The sequence below is a fragment of the Schistocerca nitens genome, chromosome 7 (assembly GCF_023898315.1).
Source record: "Schistocerca nitens isolate TAMUIC-IGC-003100 chromosome 7, iqSchNite1.1, whole genome shotgun sequence".
NCBI lineage: Eukaryota > Metazoa > Arthropoda > Insecta > Orthoptera > Acrididae > Schistocerca > Schistocerca nitens.
Window position 1 is genome coordinate 626282495 of NC_064620.1, and position 22975 is coordinate 626305469.

At 37.2% G+C, this 22975-nt stretch overlaps 1 protein-coding gene across 1 annotated transcript in view; it reads right to left on the reverse strand.

The window, feature by feature from the left end:
* Window positions 1–22975, reverse strand: part of LOC126195428 (Down syndrome cell adhesion molecule-like protein Dscam2) — an 879015-nt gene that overhangs the window by 100531 nt on the left and 755509 nt on the right. Inside the window, exons 23-29 of the mRNA XM_049934039.1 lie at window positions 22185–22340; window positions 14073–14215; window positions 13823–13979; window positions 13444–13713; window positions 12645–12876; window positions 12376–12552; window positions 12092–12258 (exon numbers count right to left, since the gene is read on the reverse strand). Of these exons, the coding sequence (XP_049789996.1) occupies window positions 12092–12258; window positions 12376–12552; window positions 12645–12876; window positions 13444–13713; window positions 13823–13979; window positions 14073–14215; window positions 22185–22340 (1302 nt within the window). The remainder of the gene's footprint in view (window positions 1–12091; window positions 12259–12375; window positions 12553–12644; window positions 12877–13443; window positions 13714–13822; window positions 13980–14072; window positions 14216–22184; window positions 22341–22975) is intronic.

Sequence of the window (22975 nt, forward strand, 5' to 3'; positions counted from 1 at the left end):
TCTCTTTCATTCTGAACTGTTCAACTAGATAAATTTCTGTCTAGTACTTGGTCAAGGTTTTCTTCAAAACTGAAGCCACAATTTCTCTACACATTCCTGCCAAGAGCTAAATGCTGTGTGTTCCTCCCTTGAGACAGACCATTACTGCCTCTTAATCCAGGTTACTCCATGTTTAACTTATTCTAATTGAGCCAGTTGCCATTTGTATTTGGGTAATCACTGTTCTTTGACATCAGTTGTAAAATGAATATACTGGAAGTGGTCTAGTCTACTTGTTGCCAATAGCTCTAATATAACTCCTTCATGAATGTGTTTTTGAATTATGTGTTGTAAATAGTTTTCAAAGAAAACATTTAGTGTTCATTGCATGTTTGGTCACATCCATCACTTAAGATACTACTAAATGTGGTGTCACCGCCAGACACCACACTTGCTAGGTGGTAGCCTTTAAATCGGCCGCGGTCCGTTAGTATACGTCGGACCCGCGTGTCGCCACTGTCAGTGATTGCAGACCGAGCGCCGCCACACGGCAGGTCTAGAGAGACTTCCTAGCACTCGCCCCAGTTGTACAGCCGACTTTGCTAGCGATGGTTCACTGACAAATTACGCTCTCATTTGCCGAGACGATAGTTAGCATAGCCTTCAGCTACGTCATTTGCTACGACCTAGCAAGGTGCCATTATCATTTGTTATTTATCTTGGCATGCATGTACAGTCAGACCGATGTTCACCAATTATGAATTAAAGTTAAGTATTCCAGCAGCTACATACTTTTCTTGATAGTATAATTACTTTACCTGTTCCAGACCTCACGCCAGCCTGCGTGAGCTTAAACGCGTGCCTTTCGGCTTCCTCCAAACCCCGTGAATTGGCTCCTGCCAATTCACAACACTAAATCTCACATTCATCGATTTACACCAAACTTAATCATACACAACAGTCTTAAGTTTTTACACGTTCTTGAAGAGTGAGATTTCAAATTGTACAAATGGCCACCAGGTAGCTCTACTGAGACATGACATCATAATAGCAGCAGCAGCTGCTGCTGCTGCTGCTTTTGTACGGTATCTATAATTTGTCATTTGTTATTGTTAAAATGATAGCAGCTCTGAAACTGGTTGGGTACTTTGTTTAGAGTGAGCATTTGATGAAACAGTACTGTGAAAAAAAATGGGGATTTCATGTCAAGCTTCTTTCTGGATGACTTCTAATGATTTTCAAAAAGGTCTAATGAGAATAACATCTCAAATCACTATATTCAGATTCTGGTAATCAACACCCTTAAGAAAGGACTCGTTACAGTTGGTTTTCCGAGTTTTGTTACGGCCATGTTTTTGTCAGTGGTGAATTTCATGATAGTCCATCAAAATTTGTGGTTCTTCAATAAACATCAATGCCATACGCAACACTATTGAAGAGGATCAGAATGTGACTTACTGTGAGATGGTGGCAACCTTAGGCATAGTGACGATTACAGTACTCCTGATTTTGATTAAAAGCCATAATTTGTATCACTTCAGGCAGGGGGTTACCTGGATAGTCTCAGATGTTATTGAATTTAGCATATGTTAAAATTCAGGAGTAAGTAAGAAACACATATTTTTTGTTTTCTCCAAAAAAATTACTGCCCCGAGATACAGCCCTCCAAAGATGATATTGTGAACACCATTTTGAAGATGCGAATTTTGAAATTTTTAAAAAAATGCTGTATCTTTGTAACAGTTCTAGATATTTTGTTGGTTATTTTTTTATTTGAAAGATAATAGCATTATGATTACAATGGTATCCTCCGTTTGGACAAATCTATCAAAATTCTTTTACTGTCGCCTTTTGATTTTTTTTTATAATTAACAGAAAAAAAATATTTTTTCAAAAATGCCAATCGCAAAAAGTTAGATTATTTTTCTGTTGATTATTGCCGTGTAGTGCTATATTCCCTGTAAAGGTGAGCTTCCACTTTTAAGTTGGACAGGTTTTATTTTAAAAAATCATTTTTTTTTAACTTTTACTGACTTTGTTCCTCACTAACTTCTTTGCTACAATATTTATTTCTTTGTTGCAGTTATTTCTTTTCACTTTCATTGTTGCAGACATTTCTTACACTTTGTTTTATTGTCTTATCAGTTTCTTTGTCGTTGTTGTTCATTGCAGATTTCTGTATTTTAGTTGTTCAGTGCTAATTTGTTTACTGAAGAGGCTTCTCAGAAATCTGAGACCATCCAGCGAATTCTGTGTTTTCGTGAGGAATTTGCCAGTTGACACAGTTGCAGTGTGAGTTGTGAAAAGGACTGTTTGAAATGTCTTCTGACTCAGACTGCAGGAGAGTGAAGTGTGCTGACTATTTGCATATCCATAAAAGAGTGATATATACGACAAACAAAAAACAGACTTCGTTCAGGTTGGGAATAAGTATTCTCATTTGAAGACTCTGTTTCAAAGTGAAGATGTTTCAAGGGATGGCTTTTTGTGTTCTGAATGTTTTGACAGAATAACAACAATGATAGTATCTGAACAAGGTGAAGCCTCCCATGGTGCAGATGATGCAGATTTTGCATCTATAGAGGAAGAATTAAATACCCTGAATCAGTCAACTACCTAGGTAGGTGTTAGTCCTGTTAAGAAACCGTGGTCAGTGAAGTTGAGTCATAAGCTCTATGCATCGAGAAAGTGCAGATAAATTAGTAAAGCTTTGGATGAATACACTATAGCAAATCTGGCCACACTCTTCAAAGTAGAAATTCCATCTTCAGAAGAAAATGAACCAAAGCACTCTTGCACCTCTTGCCAGGAATTTTTCACAAATATCAATTCAGCTGCTGAATATTGTGTGTCCTACAGTGAAAAGGTGCAAGTTTTAACTATTACTCCAGAGACATTTTCAAAGAAAACAATTTTGAACTATGTTCCATCAGTATCAAAGTACATGGGAGACAAATCAAGAAAAGTGAGGTCTGTAAAAGGAGTCTTTGGAAGACCAGATCCCTATTATGGTTATCCTGTAGAAGCAGCTCAAGATCAAATAGTGCAGTCATTTTGTGTGGAAGGTAAATGGAACTGTTCTCGCCAGAGTGCCAACAAAAAAGACACTATAGCTGTAACAGCTGAAGGTCAAAAAGTTGTGAAAGCAAAGAGGTACATGACTTGCAGTATTAAAGAAACTTTTGCAATTTATAAGAGCAACTATACGACTTCACATATTGGAAGATCAAAATTTTATGTGCTATGACTTAAGTGGGTGGTTCCACACCCACCTAGAGATGTCTGTTTATGTATGTACTGCACGAATTTTGAACTTTGTGTGGTAGTTTTCAAGAACTTACTGGAGCACATGACACCTTGGTTGGGCATCTGAAGTCATTAGTAATCTGTGACATAAAGCGAGACACTTGCTTGTTTCAAGAATGTGGTGACTGCCCTGGAAAGGGATTGTCTTTACAGACACTTGGCCTGGAAGACATAGCAGATAACTCTGCAGAAGTTACATGGAAGGAAAATAAACTACTTAAGAAAACGGTTGCCTTTGACAGTTTCATTGATAATCTTGGTAAATGGTCAGTGAAAGCAGTAACACATTGCAGAAGTGAAAGGTTGTGTACAGGCTGAAGAACTATGTTTAGTGCTTCAATGTGATTTGGCTGAGAACTGGTCTGTAATTCTCCCACAAGAAGTACAAGGTTACCATTGCCATAATGAACAGGTTTCAATTTTTATAGGAGTTACATATTTTCAAAACAATACCACAAGAGTTGCCGTTATAAGTGATGACACAGGAAGTGACTCAGCACATGCTATGCTAGCAAAGCGAAAAATTCTTCTACTGCAAACAGGGATAGAGAAGGTCATCATTATTTCTGATGGTGCGCCTCGTCATTATAAAAATCGTTACCAGCTGTTTGAACTGAGTAAGTCGCTTGTGCCAACTGACTGGGTATACTGTGCTACAGGTCATGGGAAGGGGCCATGTGATGGTATAGGAGGCCTGCTGAAGCACCATACTACAAAACATAATCTTTCCAGACCAAATACAGCTGCGATTCAGAATGCTGAGAGTTTTACGAGAGTGTGAAATCTTACTCATCCACAACCTTCAGTCTTTTGTCCAAAGAGGAAATCGAGGAATTCCGTGATCAGATAAAAGAAGAATGTTCCAAACAAACTACTCCTGTGAAAGGAATTCAGAAGACACATTTTTGGACTCAAAGTGATCAGCAAACTCATATTGCATGTACTTTAATGTGGAAGAAAGAAGAACTTTTGTTCGTTCGGCCAACACCTCAGAAACAACAGAATAATAGTCAGATTCACAATCTGAGAAGGGGGGTGTTAGTGGCGTTTGTGCAGGACTGTGACTGATGGATTGCAGAGATTATAGACACCAGTTATGAGTTGAACAAAATTGGAGTGAGCTTTATGCTACCACATGGACCAGCTGCTGGATATAGGTTTCCAGCTGAGGGACAGCAACAATGCCATCAGTGCACACTTCCTGTTCACAATATTTTGAAGACTGTAGTGCTCTAGTTCCTATTGGTTCAACAGGGAGGCATCACTCTATATCAAAGGAAGTTACTGAAACAGTGGAACACATTTTTAGTTCATTGACTGGCTAATTTCAGTACAAAACAGAGTGCACAGAAGTTGTATAAATTGAAACCTTTAAGTCTTTGAACCTTTCACATACATTTTGGAACCATTTAAAATGCTTCAAAAATGAGTCTCTTACTCACCTTTCAAAACTAAAATTATGTTAAATAAGGCTAGATTTTCATTTTTATGAGCCTGTTATGTGATAATGTGGTAATAAAACAGGTTTTATGTATGGCAAAAATTTCAATTGTTTATAATAGCCGTTCATCCTAAAAGTGGAAGCTCTCCTTTTTCAAGGAAAGTAGAGCTATATGGTACTAATCAACAGAAAAAAATTAAAAAATTTATGGATTGGCATTCCAGGGAGGGGGAAAAAAAACCCATAAATTATAAAAAAGTTCAGAAGGCTATAGTAAAAGAACTTTACCAGATAAGTCCAAATGGAGGATTGTAATCGTAAAGCAATATTCTTTCAAATAAAAGAAGCCCCAACAAAATGTCTAGAACTGTTCCAGAGATACAGCATTTTAAAATTTTTTCCAAAATTCGTATATTCAAAATGGTATGTGCAGTGTCATCTTTGGAGGACTGTATCACAGTGCATAATTTTTTTTGGAGAAAACAAACAAAAATGTGTGCCTTACTTAGTCCTTCATTTTAACATAAGCTAAATTCAATAACATCCGAGACTATGAAGGTAAGATTTCTTCCTAGCCTACCCTGAATTGATATGGACTATGCTAAAAAGGTCTGTTTCTGACATTGAGTAAGTAGTGGTAAGAGGAGACATAGGATGATTTTTCTATGGGATTTGTCATAGGTACATGGATGATATGTGAAAGAAATGGGCTGAACAGATACATATGGTTTGGTTACCAACTTAAGGGGAATAGAAGGGCAACATAAAGCTATTCTTTCTGGTGAGAAGAAATAGTGCATCTAATAGGCCACTTTTGATTGGACAATATTAGAGAACCATGGGTATACAGATGAAGTAGATAACATTGTGGGAAAAAGGTTCAATACATAATTATTTCTGATATGGTCAGGTAATTCATTCACTGGCTTCTGTGGCACAGAAATATGAAGTGCTTTCATGTAACATCTGTGATTAACATAAACCTTACTTCACTTACTTCAGAGTATTTCCTGTGGTTGCAGCCACTGGTATTTTGATCAATACACAACTACATTATTTGTGAAGTTTGTGACAGAAAGTTCGATATATCAAATAGTGTTCATTATTCACATTTTAGCTGAATCATGTGAAACAACTGACTATACACCTCTTTACAGGTTAAAATTAGTGAAATATTATTCCCAGAATCCTGCGGAGATCAATGTGAAGTAGACTATAGGATATTCCTAGATTTCTTGCTCAACAAGAGCCCTTGGTATTTTGCAAACAGAACATATATAAGCAGTCAGTGACACTCTTCTATAGTCTGCTTCATGAATGGAAGGTGCTTCCACACATACAGGCAGAGTAATAGTGAGGTGTGGAGGGGATGAGATTTGCACATGTGAGGTGACAGACAGTGTGGAAAAAGTCCGCATTGCCAGACTGTATTGCAGTAGACAACAGTCACATTCATTTGCGTACTGTACACTGTATTATACACTTATATCTATGAGAGCAAAAAGAATTTTAAATCCATTTCGATCAATTGTCTACGTGAGAGATGTGCTGGTGACACTGCGTCTGCTGATTCACAGCTTCTGCATCATGTTGGGAGGCGAGAACACCTGACACAGCTTTGAGAAGACAGTGAGAGAATTTTTTTCTCAAAAAGACTATTGTTTAATGTCATCACAACTGGTCACAACATTTACCCTTTTACTGAGAATTGGACTCAATTATAAGTAAAACTGCAATGCACAATAAAATTAGCTTCAAACATGAACTGAAATAATTATATTTGCTTGAAAACTGCTTCTGCTCCTGGGATTTTTTTTTTTAATGTGTAATTTTATAATGTGCGAGTGTGGGTGTGTTTGACTGTAGCTAAGTGTAATTCACTGAGCTCAAAAAGACTAATGCAACACAATATTGAGTAAATGGTCAGTAGGTTGTCATACTTCTCATTGCAACGAGCATTACATGAGGTCTCTCCCAAAAATTCCAGAACTTTGTCCACAAAAGTTTTCTGTGCTTATCTTTTACCTATTGTGCATGGTCTCCTTCGAAATACTCTCCTCCATAATTGATACACTGCTCCCACCACTTTCCACTTTTGGAAGCAGTCTTGGTGTACCTCTTGCTAGATTGCGTGAAGCGCCGTCTGCAATTTTTCTTTTACCTCGCCTATTGCAAATCTTCATCCTTTCTATGGGGGTTTCAACTTTGGCAATAAAAAAAAGTCTGCAGGGGCCAGGTCTGGAGAGTACGGAGGATGAGGCAGGACAGTGATTTCATTATTTGTGCAACAGCCACGCATGACTCATGAGTCGTGGGCCGAACTTGGAGAAACGCAATGCACTCCAAGATGCTGTGTCAGAATTTCATGACATGATCCAATTGAAATGTTAACATTCTTCTGCAATCTCTCAGTCAGTCAGTCTTTGATTAGCATGGACAATTTCAATGTCATTCCTGACATAAGGTCTCTGCATGCCCATCTTTTCAGAGATGGTTGCAGGACTTGGGTGTTTGTTACAGGATGTCAAATAAAGCAATCTTCAGTCATCACTGTATCATGCAGAAATCTACACATACCAGTTTTTGAATGCTGGCCCCTATTTTGACCAGAACCAAGGTTGGTACCTTCCTACATGTTGGTCAGGGAGCCTGAAGATGGCATAGTAAAGCACCATAACTGGTAGCCAAATAAAATAACAATTGGACAGCCGAATGGTGTTTGATTTGACATCCTTCACGATGTGAGCATCATCGTTAGATGTGGAAGGGCATCCTGAACAAGGTTCATCTTTAACTGCCATCTGACCATTTTTAAATCATGTGCACCATTCATAACACCGATTACAGCTAAGAACTCATCACCGTAGGCTTCCTGCATCATTTGGTGTGTCTCTCATCCATGGAACAAGTAAACAACTAATCATCTTCTTTGAATAACTCAAGGGAATGTTGCCCAAAAATGACAAAAACCACTGATATCTAGACAGGTAACCCCCACCTCCCACCCAAATCATTTCACGACATTTTCAAATTTGTGCCTGGAAAATGACTTGGGTTACCTGCAAAATATCTGAGTTTTTGAGAAATTGATGTGGTCGCATTCTCTCGAGTTACTAGAGCATAGCAAGTGCTGGGAAAAGCTTAAAATTCACAGCTAACAAACTAGCTGCTTATCCTTGGCCAACACATTATAATTTTAGCTATGTCACTTACAGTAAGTGAATGTCTGCATACTTTTTGGGGCACAAATTCCCAATCAATAAAAACTAGGAAGTTCTCATATACTATTTATGCAAGTGATATGTAGACAAACATAATTTTTTAACAATCATTAGTCTTTAGAAACAATAACTACTGTTACCTTACTTTGTTCTAAAATCTACAACAAAACAACATCATCACTGCTGTCTGAGTCCATGTGTAAACTATATGGTTGCAAATTTTCAGTGATAGTTACAAGGCTTATAACCATCTTCACTTCCCTCTTCCTGAAGCTTTACAGTGTGCTGCACACAGTCTGCCCATGATGAAGGGGAGATGATGTCTACTGCTTCATGCTCAGCTGTCTTTCTTGAGTATTTTGTTCTTTTCTGCTACATAATCTTTAACCTGTGCCCAAATTAATTCAGTTGGATTATACTGACAGTGATATGGAGGTAAAAGCAAAATTGTGTGGCCACATTCACATGCAAGAAAGTGATACAGTTTGATACAGTTTGTCACATGACTTGTGTAAATTAACAAACTGCAGGAGTTCATCACAAGTCTGGCTTATACTGTGCAGAATATTTTTATTCTTAAGCCAGAGCACACTATCCATTTTCCTGGTGTTTGTACTTAGTGTTGCATCTGTAACAGCTGAAATGGTATTGTCCATTACAATGACCATCTTTGGAACAAATCGTAAAAACTGTGATAACTGTTCAGTGAACCAGTTCTCCAAACCGACTGTATTCATTTCTGAAAGGTAGTCACTGGTCACTGTCATTTTTCTTACATCTTACTACTAGCTTCCTCGCTGAAACAAAACCAGAAGATAACACTTATTCGAGAACTTTTTCCTCTGCAAACTTTAAAACTGCCAGTTTCGTCACTCATTTTCCACAAGGTTTTCCTGGAATGATTCTGATTCAACCATGTTTCATTCAGGTAATACACTGTTGGAGCAACTTATCGCCTTATCCTGTGTGTCATTCTCAGGAATGTGGGTCATGGTGCACCTATGTCATTTCCTTCCATTAAAAGCATTCTTCCATCATTACTTTTAACATATTTGAAACCAATGCTTTATAATTTCTTTGCATCTATGTAGCACGTGATTTGAAGGCAATTTTCTCATGCACAATTACAATGAGTCAAACAATGGAAACCCTGGGTTCAAATATCAAGGATGTATGAAAAAGACAGATTGCTACTTACTGTAAAGATGACACATTAAGTTGCAGACAGGCACAATTAAATTCTGATGAAGGCTGTGGCCGAAAACTAATGTGTATGTGTCATTTAATTGTCTGCAACTAAACGTGTTGGGTTTATGGTAGGGAGCGATCTATCTTTACCTTATTTTCTAATTATAAAAAGTTTCTGGGATGTTGGGTATTAATCATCTATACACATTTCAAACACAGAGTGCCTTAAAACATCCTTGTCAAAGCCATATATTTGTGTTACAAGTCTCTTGTGACACAAAACCAACTTTTCCTGACATTTCTACAGCTTGTAAATTTTTGTTTACTATTCTCTGTACGTTTCTCTTGCCAATGCACACTTCTGTAGTTTGTTGTAGGTCTTCAAAATGTCAACAATAGGAGTCCCATTCTCAGATTCACATCTGAAAAAGTTATAAATGCAGCAAACAAATCTCCCCACCTGCTTGTGGAGCACTTTGCATTTATTGCCGTCACTTGAGAAGAAATTGAAAGAAAGAGATTAAGATGGTATGGGCATGTTAAGAGGATGCATGGGCAGAGACTCCCCAAAATTACGGAAGAACTAAAGATGGATGGGAAAAGACCTAGAGGGCGCCCAAGAACACGGTGGAAAATGGGAGTGAGAATATCTGTTGAAAGGAGAGGTGTGACCTGGCAGCAAGTGGAGGAAGAAAAGTGGTGGGAGGACCGAGCCAAATGGAGAGAACTCGTCAGCACCCAGACCTGGCAGTAGCTGGAGCGGGATTCGGATATAGATAAATAGATAGATAGATAGATAAACTTGACATATTTATTTGGCAGTCGCACTAACATATTTACAGATACACATTCACAGCAATACTGCTACAAGGAAACAACATCGACATCTGGATGAATAGCTCAGTTGCTCAGCGAATGAAACTGTATTGTCACAAAGAATGCCATCAGTGTAGCATGTGGGAAGAGAGATTGCCACCACCTAGGTGTATTTCATGGATAGCTGCTCAGAAAGAGAATTAATATTATTTGCTGCTAGTGGTTAATGGAGGGATATGTGCAAAACAGATGAAGAGTAGGCTGCCTTCCTACATGACACGGACTATAGTAATTGACAAAGCAGATATTTCAAAACTTTGATTGTGTCTTCTTGGATATAAAAAGCCTGTCAACATTCACTCAGTGCTGCACCATTCACAATGACCTTTCTTTTGTTTTTGATATACTTGTAACTGTCTGATTATGAGACTTTAAAACTAGCAGAAGGACAAATAGACACATCAAAACATGTAAATAAATAGGTAAGAAATGACTGACTGTACCAGCACTTGCAGATATTTCTCAATTGGGCTAGTTTGAGTCAATTGTGCTACAGAAAAGGGTTACTGCATTCTTATGTTTCTAAAATATAACGCTTAACAAATCAAATTAATGTTACAATCAAGGCAGAATTTCATGCCTGTTTTATCAACACAGAATACCAATATATAGAGGAAATGTTACTCATGACACACAATTGAAATAATGTTATGTCCTGAACCGTGTAGCATCGCGACATAAATTCTGCTGAACAATAAGATATTGTTATGTGTTAAGATTCTGAGATCCTGAAACAGACCTATTTTGGTAAGTACATAAAAATTAATTTGGGCAGATATTAAAACTACTGCTGATTGTTAGTCCCATTTTTCTGTCTGTTACTTGAATTTTTATAAGATTGTCACATCTAGTTTTCCAAGTCTCCTCAGATAAATAACACACAAATCTATTGCAATGTGCTCATTACATTGAGTATCACATTAAATTTTGCTATGAAAATTTTGAACAGTAGCTATTTTGGACCTTACAATAAGCACAAGTACCAATGCACAATTTAAATCTTAAACCACCTAAGACATTGAATAAAAATCTCTTGGTGTACATGCCGCATCAATTCAGGATAAAACTCCAAGCTTTCGACCACTACTTCCAGGGTCGTTTTCAGGGCTAAAACTGACTGTCGTGAACTAGCGAGGTTCCCACTTTTATATGCAAAGGACAGCTTCTGATTGGCTGGAATACGTCATAGCAACAGTGATAAGGTGCGTAGTGAAGTGGTGCCCTTTACTCCCATAGATGTAGTTTCTATCCTGCGTTGCTTGCAGCGCCATCCCTTGAATCAGGAGGTAAAGTGCAGGAAGTTTTTCTCTGCGATTTTTCTTTATCCAGTGCACTCTTCCAAGTGTTGCTAAGTGCACAACCGTTGTCTCTGTTAAAGTTATTATCGCTAAGTCTAATTTTGACTGCTTCCTGGATCACAGAGTCCCAGTAATTCGATGCGTGGGCTATTACTCTGGTAGTGGTCGAAAGCTTGGAGTTTTATCCTGAATTGACGCGGCATGTACACCGAGAGATTTTTATTCAAGAAATACATCGCGAAAGACTTTGTAGCCACTTAAGACATTGTAATAAGATAAGTTATGCTACCCAACATTCTTACTGACATGCAACTGAAGCTCCATTTGAATACTGTTTTACTTGCTATATTATAAATAAAAGTGATGAAAGACACAAATTACTGACAAGATATTAGAAGAGAAACAAATCATAAGAAAACTGCACTAAGATCTACTCTTTCTCTTGTATGTGTGAGTCTAAGGACAGAAAAAAAATAAGGGGGGGGGGGGGGGGCTGGCAGGAAGGGGGTGAGAGAAAAAGGAAAACTTAATGTTAGCAATTCTAATTTAGGATTCCTCTGCTTTACACTGTATGGTAAAAGTAATACAAATTCATTTAGTACCATTCTATGTTTATACACCACTTTTAGATAAACCTGCAATTAACAGCAAAGAGCACTTATGATAATGTAGATAACATCAACATAACACATAAACACCAACCTTCCTGCAATAGATATAGAGTAGTACAAATGGTGTGATTAATTTAAGAGTGGAATTTGAATTAGAGAATTTATATTTACCTCCAGTCACAGTTAATGTAGCAAATTCATACTCAGCCACAGCGAAACCTGCATTATTATGAGCAGTGACACGAAGATGATACCAAGTAGCTGGGTCCAGGTCCAAAACAACAAAATTGCCACCTGGTTTCACATTGTTAGACACCTGATTCCATTCTGTCTGTGACCTAGACATTGAAATATCCTTTATGTAAATAAATGTGATTCTCACACATATTTTGAAACATAATAGACACAATATATCTTCCAAAAGCAAAATTTCTTGACGAAACCCCTATACTTACTTCTTCTTGTGTTCAACAACAAAGTACAGCATTGGGCAGCCACCATCAGACCATGCACTTAAATGTAAAGTGATACTGCCAGATGAAACTTCAATGAAACGACTAGCTTCTGGTATACCAGGTTTTGCACCCTTGGTTTTTGTATTCAAAATGTCTGAGGCATCTCCAGTACCAATTCTGTTATGACAAATGTAGTTACATATTTAGAAACATGTAATATCAAACTGTGCCTGAAGAGAATTTAGTTTTTTTTTTTTTTAATTACATACCCATTATAAGCCGTGACATACACCTGGTAACGTGAGCCACACCAGAGATTCTCAATGGTGAAAGTCTGTGTCTGGCTGCCAGCCTGTACTGTTTCCCACTCACCGAATTCTGGCTTGTAATGAATAGTATATCCATGTAAAGGTGCATTATCCGTTGGATGTGGACGTAACTTTATTGTGATTGAGTTTGTTGTAGTAGATGTTAAAGTGACTTGTGGTTTATGAGGTGGTGCTACAAAAATTGAAACTGTATGTTACATTTATGATAAAAACAATATAGGTTGCCTTAAAATTTTACATTTCACCAACATGAGTTGTTATGGGTAAAAGATTTTAGTCTACACATAAACAGGACATACCATTTTAATCTAAATGCAATAAATTGAAATGCTACTGTTTGAGCAGAGTTAGACAAAATATAGCCCCAACAGAAATAGACAAAATAAAGCCCGATGTGAAGTAATACTTTTCACAATAATACTACAAGGAGTTTGTACTGTTTTTTGATTTAACAATAGCACAATGCACATCGAATTCATTCAACTTCTGTATTACTAATCATTAGAGGTACAAAATAAGTACATGGATAATCAATAGTGCCTTCATTACAATGGTCAACCCCTTTTTCACAGTACAGTTAAAAAATAATTTTGTTTACTCAGTTAAGACTGTACTAAAAAACAGAATACTGCAAGAAAGTCCTGAAGGAGATGGCATCGAAGTCTTAATACATTCAATATAAATTACCTGAAACAGTCTAATAAATAGAAGAGTATCATGCATAAAAATAAAAACATACCATGCACAACCAATCTGTGAGTAACAGTGTCTTGACCAAAGGAATTTTCCACAGTACATGTGTATTCTCCAGCATCTTGCCTTGTTACAGATGTAATGAAGAGTGACCCTTCAGGCAACTGTCGAATTCTGTCATCTGGCTGAAAAGCAAGTCCTTTCACTTTCCAAACAATTTCTGGAGGAGGAATACCAACTGCAAGGCAAGGCAATTTCACGTCTTCCTTATAGGTTGCTGTGAAGTTGTCATCAAATGATGCAATTTTTGCTGGAACTGTGAAGAAAGGGCAAAGACTGAAGAAATGGAGTACATTTTTCTTGTCATAATAAATAGTGAAAAGAAAATACAAAATTAATCGAAGTTGGACACAGAACAGTTTTACCTCTTGGGCTAGGTGACAAAGAGACAGGTTTTGAAGGTTGACCTTCACCAATTATAGTTGATGCTGTCACCCAAAATTCATATCGCTCTTTCTTCTTAAGCCCAGAAGCTTCATAGCTCATTTGATATTGGGGTACCTTCTGACTTTTGGGTTCCTCCTGGGGAAGATACCATAAGAATGGGGTAAAACAATTCGTGCAATCTTAAACAGTTCAATGGACTGATTATAAATTTGACTAAAAACTAGTTACCTCCTTTGCTGCTTCACTGTCTTCCTTAACATAGACTGTGTACTGAGTAACAATTCCATTTGGTTGCTCTGGAGGTTTCCAGCTAACAAGGATTGATTCACTTGACATTACCAAAGCCTTTACAGCATTTGGTGCTTCTGGAACTGGAAATTTTTCAAAGAAGTTTTACTCGGTGGACTGTTCATGAGCTTGTAATGAGCAGAACCATGAATTTCAAAATAACATGTTGACTAATTGATTTAACTGTGGCATTACATTACAACAGGAACTTGTAAATATGTAACAGTGCCTCAAGGATTATATAAAAAAACACATCTGCATGTAATGTGTATGCATTTGCACCTAATGTGCATGCCTGATATCCATAAGACTTCTTCATTTCAGTTACTGTTATTATTTTTCAGCGTCACATTTTTGTTTGTTTTTTAAATTAGGATGCCACAGATGTTTGTACCTTCTTTGTTCTAGTAATAGTATCTAAACATTCACACTATAACATTTTTTCTTTGCAAGATTTTTGCTTTCTGACAACAGCGTGGAATAGTGCCACAACAGCACTTATTTTGATTGACAAGCTTTTGGGTTTGCAAGTGAACAATCATTTTCTTTGCATGATATGTCAATAAATTCCCCAAATGGTCTTTCTCTGATGCTCACTTATTGACGCCAAGAAAACGCACGTTTTAAAAACATTTTCATTAGATTTTCATAAAATTTTGACATAAAGTATTCAGTTACTAATTATTATTATATGCTTTAACTTGCTGTGTAAGTCTGCTTCATAAATTTTATGAACTTCCCTACTTTGTAAATCACCATGACTGTGGAATCAGTGGGTGTTTAAAAAATTTTACTACTAACAGAGATACAAAAGTGAGCTGTAAACAAAAAGTCTGACTACCCTTGCTCTACGTGAAGCAGTGTTCAGTAAAAACTAATTAAACTGGCTGCTCGAATCTTGTGTAATATTTGGTTTTTATACATTTGTTCAACAGTTCATATATTTAACACACAACATCAAACATTTGCATTATATATATATATATATATATATATATATATATATATATATATATGAATATAACAGAGGGAAACATTCCACGTGGAAAAATATATCTAAAAAGAAAGATGATGAGACTTACCAAACAAAAGCGCTGGCAGGTCGATAGACACACAAACAAACACAAATATACACACAAAATTCAAGCTTTCGCAACAAACTGTTGCCTCATCAGGAAAGAGGGGAAGGAGAGGGAAAGACGAAAGGATGTGGGTTTTAAGGGAGAGGATAAGGAGTCATTCCAATCCCGGGAGCGGAAAGACTTACCTTAGGGGGAAAAAAGGACAGGTATACACTCGCACACACACACATATCCATCCACACATACAGACACAAGCAGACATATTTAAAGACCAGCGGCTAAAATGATCGGTGATGTGGAAAAACGGAAATCGAAATAAAGCAAAAGTTATTAAAACTAGCCGAAAAGGTTGTTTAATAGCTGAAAGGAAATGTTTGTGAACTCGAAACGGTGGATTTTAGCAGTAGCGGAAGAAAAAATTTTTTTGGTTATGTTTTGGAAGTGGGTTACGTATTATTACGTATTGTTGAGTATATATCGGCGGGATAAAATTGTATAGTGGAGTACGGTAAAAAAGAGAAGGTGAATACAAAGGGAAACTACTGGCAAAAACAGAAGGAGGAAATAAGACGACAGAAAAGACTTCGAAATGTAACAGTGACAATAACAAACGTCATTGTTGGGTTCAAATTATGATATGAATATAACAGAGGGAAACATTCCACGTGGAAAAATATATCTAAAAAGAAAGATGATGAGACTTACCAAACAAAAGCGCTGGCAGGTCGATAGACACACAAACAAACACAAATATACACACAAAATTCAAGCTTTCGCAACAAACTGTTGCCTCATCAGGAAAGAGGGGAAGGAGAGGGAAAGACGAAAGGATGTGGGTTTTAAGGGAGAGGATAAGGAGTCATTCCAATCCCGGGAGCGGAAAGACTTACCTTAGGGGGAAAAAAGGACAGGTATACACTCGCACACACACACATATCCATCCACACATACAGACACAAGCAGACATATTTAAAGACCAAATATGTCTGCTTGTGTCTGTATGTGTGGATGGATATGTGTGTGTGTGCGAGTGTATACCTGTCCTTTTTTCCCCCTAAGGTAAGTCTTTCCGCTCCCGGGATTGGAATGACTCCTTATCCTCTCCCTTAAAACCCACATCCTTTCGTCTTTCCCTCTCCTTCCCCTCTTTCCTGATGAGGCAACAGTTTGTTGCGAAAGCTTGAATTTTGTGTGTATATTTGTGTTTGTTTGTGTGTCTATCGACCTGCCAGCGCTTTTGTTTGGTAAGTCTCATCATCTTTCTTTATATATATATATATATATATATATATATATATATATATATATATATATATATATATATATACACCCACTTTTTGGAGCCCTAGATTATGCTTCATACAAGATAGTATTCCTTTTAATTTTAATGGAGGAATCCCTGTATCATAAAAACCATATTTTGGAAGTATTCATTCGACCTTCCTAAAAATGGTGTCAGAATCTGAGAGATATGTGAGTTTGTTAACGATTCATACTTTCAATATGAATTACATTACAATCGGATAATGGTACCTGAAATATCTTTGAGGTATTAACTAAATGGCCATGAAAATATTTATCTATAGGTGCTCAGGATTTATTAAGATTGCTGCTGGGGCAGGATGACTAGTTAAATATAGTGCAAGCAAAGTAGAATACTAATCAGTAACGTAGTTTACTTCATCACTGGTACTTGTTAGATCTAATGGTACCAATATTAAATATTGAACAGAAGAACAATAAATCAGATTGATTCTAGTCATATTTTATTTTTATAATTGGATATGACACATTTTGAGAACTAAATCTTCACTGCCAGACACACACTTATAGCACATTGTGTGGATTTTATTAAAAAGGAAGGGTTACGTAAAATAAGAAAGCTTGGACACTATTAATGAAATTGAAGTCATACTGTAAGAGGACTGATATCAACAATGTATGGAAAGATAGTTTGCTACTTATTGCAGAGAAGACATGTTAAGTTGCCGGCAGGCATGATTAAAAGACACTAACACAAAGCTCCAATGTGCAGTGTACTTGTTTGTGTGTATGAATGGCACATAGTTCTGTTTTGTTGATGATGGGTGTGGCCAAAAGCTTTGTGCAAGTGCCTCTTAATTGTGCCTGAATGCAACTTAATGTGTTTTCTTTACAGTAAATAGCAGTCTTATCTTTTTCTACATTGCTGATAATGCTTCCTGCAGTTTCCATTGTTTTTTAAAGTACCGACATTTATGTTGGAGTTTGTGAAGCTCAAATGAACAAAATATGGCAGTAGTTTACGAGAGAGAGGTTGTCAATCCTGAAGATACAGAATATTTTCTAAGAAAAGAGCTTTCGTTATGAAAATGTTGATATCATAGTTCCTTGTTTGTAAATGTGGCTACATACGAAGAAAGTTAATGTCTACAAAAATCACATAAGATTCAAGGAGCATTAAAAAAATTCTATCGAATAAAAAGAACAAAAACTATGAAGATAATATCATACAGTTCTGGGAGGAATACAAACAATGGAAGATGTAAAAGTAATCACTCACCATGTGCAAAGACAAGTCAGTTAAAAAAGATAATTTCTTTTCTCTTCTGTATGTTGGAAGAACTCACTCAATAATTGTTTGCTTTAAACCTCACCATATTTCATGTGCATAAATTGTTCCGGTTCAGCAAATAATTACATTCTTTTTGATTTCTGAGCAATGTCCCAACTGAGGTACGCACCAATGGAGAAACAATGGGAGTGATTTGTTTTCTTCACTATCAAGGGACTAAAGCTGCAGAGATTATTCACTGAATATAGCTGCAGTATGGTGATAGTTGTCTTTGTGAACAAAAAAAATCCTAGCTGATAAATCACTTAAAAAGTGGTCATTTAAAGAGCATTCAGATAGGGTATACTCTTCAAAAATTGACAGGAACATAGAGAGACCTGAGCAAATGATTCATGATGGTTGTCCTGCCAGACATCACGCACGTGTTGAACATTAGCCAAAATTAAGCACACAGAATACTAAACAAATCTATAAACTACCACAAACTGAGTGTTTGTCATATACCATGTCAACTGATGACAAGCACAAACAGGAACACTCAGAAATGGGGAAATCATATTTAAGGGATTTCCAAGAAACAGAGAAGACTTTCTCAGTCACATACCACAGTATGGTAGATGACAAAAGACCCCTGACAGTCACAGTGGGCTCGGCATGGCCACGTTGTGTATCTACCTCGACCAGTCATGTAACACAGTTTCATACACATCTCTGTGGCAGCCCAGCAGTGTCTTCACAGCTCTAGAGACAACAATTGTTTTCTCAGGCAGCCATTTCTGCTTTGCAGTCAAAAGCCAGAAATGTGTTGCCAGGACTCCGTCTCTTGCTGACCACAATGTAACAGTCAATAAGACATGAGCCCATCTCTACAGGGCAGAGAGTAGACAGCGCACCTCAATATGGAAACACTCTTTTCGAGTGCAGGATAATAGCTATGCAGACTATCACAAATGTTTGTTCCCTAAACTTTCTCATTACTATTTCGTACAAAGATTATCTTTCCCCCCAGGGATTCCCATCTGAGTTTACAGGACATTTCTATAATATTCATATGTTACCAACTGGTAACAACTCTAGCAGCATGCCACTGACTTGCTTCAATATCTTCTTTTAATCAGACCTGGTGAGAATCCCAAACACTCTATCAGTACTCATGCATGGGTCACACAAGTGTTCTGTACGTGGTCTAGTTTACATTTTCCAACAAACTGAAGGTGACAATTCACCTTCCCTACAGCTGTCCTTATGTGCTCATGCCATTTTGCATCGTTTGTAACATTACAACTGAATGTTTAATTAACGGAATTATTTCAAGCATCCATTAATACTGATTATAACATTCCAGAATGGCTTTACCTATTAATATGCATTAAATTATGTTTTGGTACAATGACAGCTAAATTTCATTCATTACACCAAATAGAAATTCTGGCCATGTATGCACTTATATTCACTCAATGGTGTCACTTTCCCATACACTACAGCATCATCAGCAAGCAGCTGCAGACTGCTGCTCACCACTGGACTGTTGATGTTTGTGGACATCAAGTACAGTCCTATCATATGTTCCCGGAGTACTCCTAAAATACCCTGGCAGTTGAAGTGTTAAGTGTTTGAGGGCATTACAGGAGACTGAAACTGCATTGTACTGATGCTGCCTGAATGTTAGTTGCAAGGAAGGCCACTGTCCAAAAGATAAGCGAGAATTTCAATTTTGTTTATATGCTTGTCAGCCATAGAAAACTTAAAAAATTACAATGGTAAATCAAAGGCTGCTTTCACTAAACTTTAAAGCAGTAAAACAGTCATGAGCTTGGTGGCTGATTGGTGATACCACCCAAATTGTCTTTAAGAATACAGCTACCAAGTTTTATTATAATAGTTTCATCTTTCACTAACTATGGTCGGTCCCTATTCCATGTGTAAAAAGTACTGCTGCCTTACTGTCTTTATCACTGGAACTGTTTCTTCTGTAAGTGATAAGATATAATATCAAATTCTAGGGTAACTTTACCGTATTTACTCGAATCTAAGCCGCACTTTTTTTCCGGTTTTTATAATCCAAAAAGCCGCCTGCGGCTTAGAATCGAGTGCAAACTAAGTGGAAGTTCTGAAAAATGTTGGTAGGTGCCACCACAACTAACTTCTGTCATCAAATATATATAGCGCTACACAGGCATGCTTTGTACGCACAAAGATAAATACTGGCGCCAAAACCTCTGCGTCAGTAAAAAAAAAAAAGGGGGGGGGGGGTGGAAGACAAGCTTTTTTTCTCCGCCCCAAGTTTCGACCACTGCATTTTCACACTTTATCCAACGAAGTAAATACAAATTCCGTATTGTTCAGCTTCGAATGTAGCAATGTACTACGAAAATCCGGCTGGAAAGACTGTTTGGGATGTTTGTCAATATGGCCAACTCTACATTCTGAATTTTTTCCTACCTGTGAGAAGAGATGGTTGCTAATAGGAACTTTTATGAATTGTGAATCACATGCATTATTCTCTTCACCATAAGAATAATACTAATGTAAACATTTTGCCATGTATTCTTTTGTGTTTGCTGCTATCTCATTTAAATCCTGTCTGCCTAATAAACTACGAAACTAGAATGACACAACAGCAAACGCGGAAGAATATACATATCATGTCATGTTTATATTCATATTATTCTTATGCCTAATAGTGATACAGTCAGAAATGAAGCACGGCAATTGACTAGATTTTTAAATCTAAGATGACTCTAATTTCTGTGTAGAATGTAATGTACTAAAGAGGCGTCTGCAAAGATTTTCGAACGGAGAAAAATTTTCACTAAACTCTCGTTCAGAACATCTTCTATCATACGCAGTCTATTATTTGGTTCTTGTTGATCATTATCAAAGAAAGCAGCAGTGTAAGTAACAACAGATAGCAGTCTCTTCGGCGGTAGCATGCACAAAAGCAAGCCATGCCACGAGCAGCGACAGGCCATAAACACTCATTATCAGAATGTGACAAACAATGCATGACACAGTGTACGGTAATGCATTTAGCTTAGAGTGACGTAAACACGTATAACAAAGAGAACGGCACTTGTCAGATCAAAGAAAAATAAGCAATCAATTCAAACCAGATGAAGCACGTGAAAAAGGAAGGGTACCCGTATAAATACAGATGGAGCGCCTGACGCATAGCAATGGCTACCCGGTAAAGCGTAACTGCTAAGCTTACGACTCGAACCAAACTACTATAGCTGTATCGTCATTCATTCGACCTAAATTGTGTCTCATATTACAATGGATCAACTTTGTTTCGATTTGGATGTGGGGCCTAAAACTTTACTCTCCCCTTGAATTTCGAGTATCAAATTTCAGGTGTGGCTTAGATTCGAGAAATTTTTTTTCCTTGATTTCGAGTCTCATTTTCCAGGTGCGGCTTAAATTCGAGTGCGGCTTAGATTCAAGTAAATACGGTAGTCAAATTTGGATAGTGTCAAGCCAATAATGAATCATCAAGGTGACGTGGTATTACATAATGTAAGACTTATTCAGATATCTTTTACATCTGACATTAACACTTAGGTGTACCTTCCAAAAGGATCTGTACCATTCAGTCACTTACAACAACAATGACAAGCAGCTAATAAAACAAAGTGATTTGAAGAGAGAGTAAAGGTCAGTCAGTGGAATACATTTTAAATGTGATGAAACCAAAATGAAAAGTGTAAGTTGTCAATGACACAACACAGATCCAAAATAAAAAACGCTGGATTGTTCTCCACTTCCATTTTGCTGAGATATTTTTCAAAAAATTGTAGTCTTCAGTAACACCACTTTAACAACATATGTAAAAACTATAAGATTACTAAATCTACATGACATCAGATCTAGTTTATCTTAACAATATAGAGAAGTAGCAACACAAAGACAGGATTTTAACTACATGTTATTCAATAGTACATTGTAAGTGGTATAATATGTACTCTGAGTCTGAAACTACACTGCTACATACTACCTTGACCTGATATCATGGAGTATTGGTTTGTTGTTTGGTGGCAGGAGGGGTTGGGTTGGGTTGATTTGGGGGAGGAGACCAAACTGTGAGGTTTCGGTCTCATTGGATTAGGGAAGGATGGGGAAGGAAGTCAGCTGTGCCCTTTCAAAGGAACCATCCCAGTAATTGCCTGGAGCGATTTAGGGAAATTTCGGAAAACCTAAATCAGGATGGCCGGACACGGGATCGAACTGTCGTCCTCCCGAATGCGAGTCCAATGTACTAACCACTGCGCCACCTTGCTTGGTGATTATTGATTTGGTTGCTCCTTGGAATAATGACATCCACATAACTAAAAAATGATAATTTGCTACTAAGACAAGCACCAATTCCCAGGTAATACTTTTACTAAACATATTGACACAAAAAACTTTGATACTTACCATCCTGCTCAGTTTGACAATGAATTGGGGGGCTGCGGACACCGTCTCCTCCAGAAGTATAGGCAAGAACTTGCATGCTATAATTTGTGTATTTTTTCAGCCCATGTAGTATAGTCTCACTTGCAGATGTTATTTTTGTGTCTTTGGTGTTATCATCTGAGAGGAAAAGAAGGGGCAGAAACAAAATTCAGTAGTTATCTTTAAGTTCCCTGTGTTAATCAATTCAAATGCAGGAATTTTCAAATGATGGTAACAGTCAGACACTCAATAACATTTATTGTGTATACATCCATTTGAGGTCAATCACAAACATACACAGTCTGCAATAAATAAACAAACACAGTTAACTCTTGAAATAGAAGGCAACATTAACACTAGCTATGATTATTTGAAGTGAAGAAATATATCAATACACAACTTGCTGAAACAAATAATAGTGTTGCTGGACTGACACATTCATAAGTGAAGAAAGATCTGCTGCAACTGTAGCATTTGCAACACTCACAGAAATTGTTCTTGAGGAGAAACAAATGGTAGGGAAAAAGGGAATGGGAAGGACAACGAGTGAAGTTGTGATTCACAAGGAAAAGGTGAGCTTATATCCTGGTATGTGAGAGAAAGACTGTGCAGTAAAGGAATTGAATATTAAAGTGGTTTAACACTCAAAGTTACTAAATTACAGAACAGAAGTTGTGGCCAAAAATTCAGGAGGCAAAATATTTAGCACTGCCAATGACACATTTAAGAGTAAAAGTACATGACACCATTGGAGCATCGGGAACTAATAGATC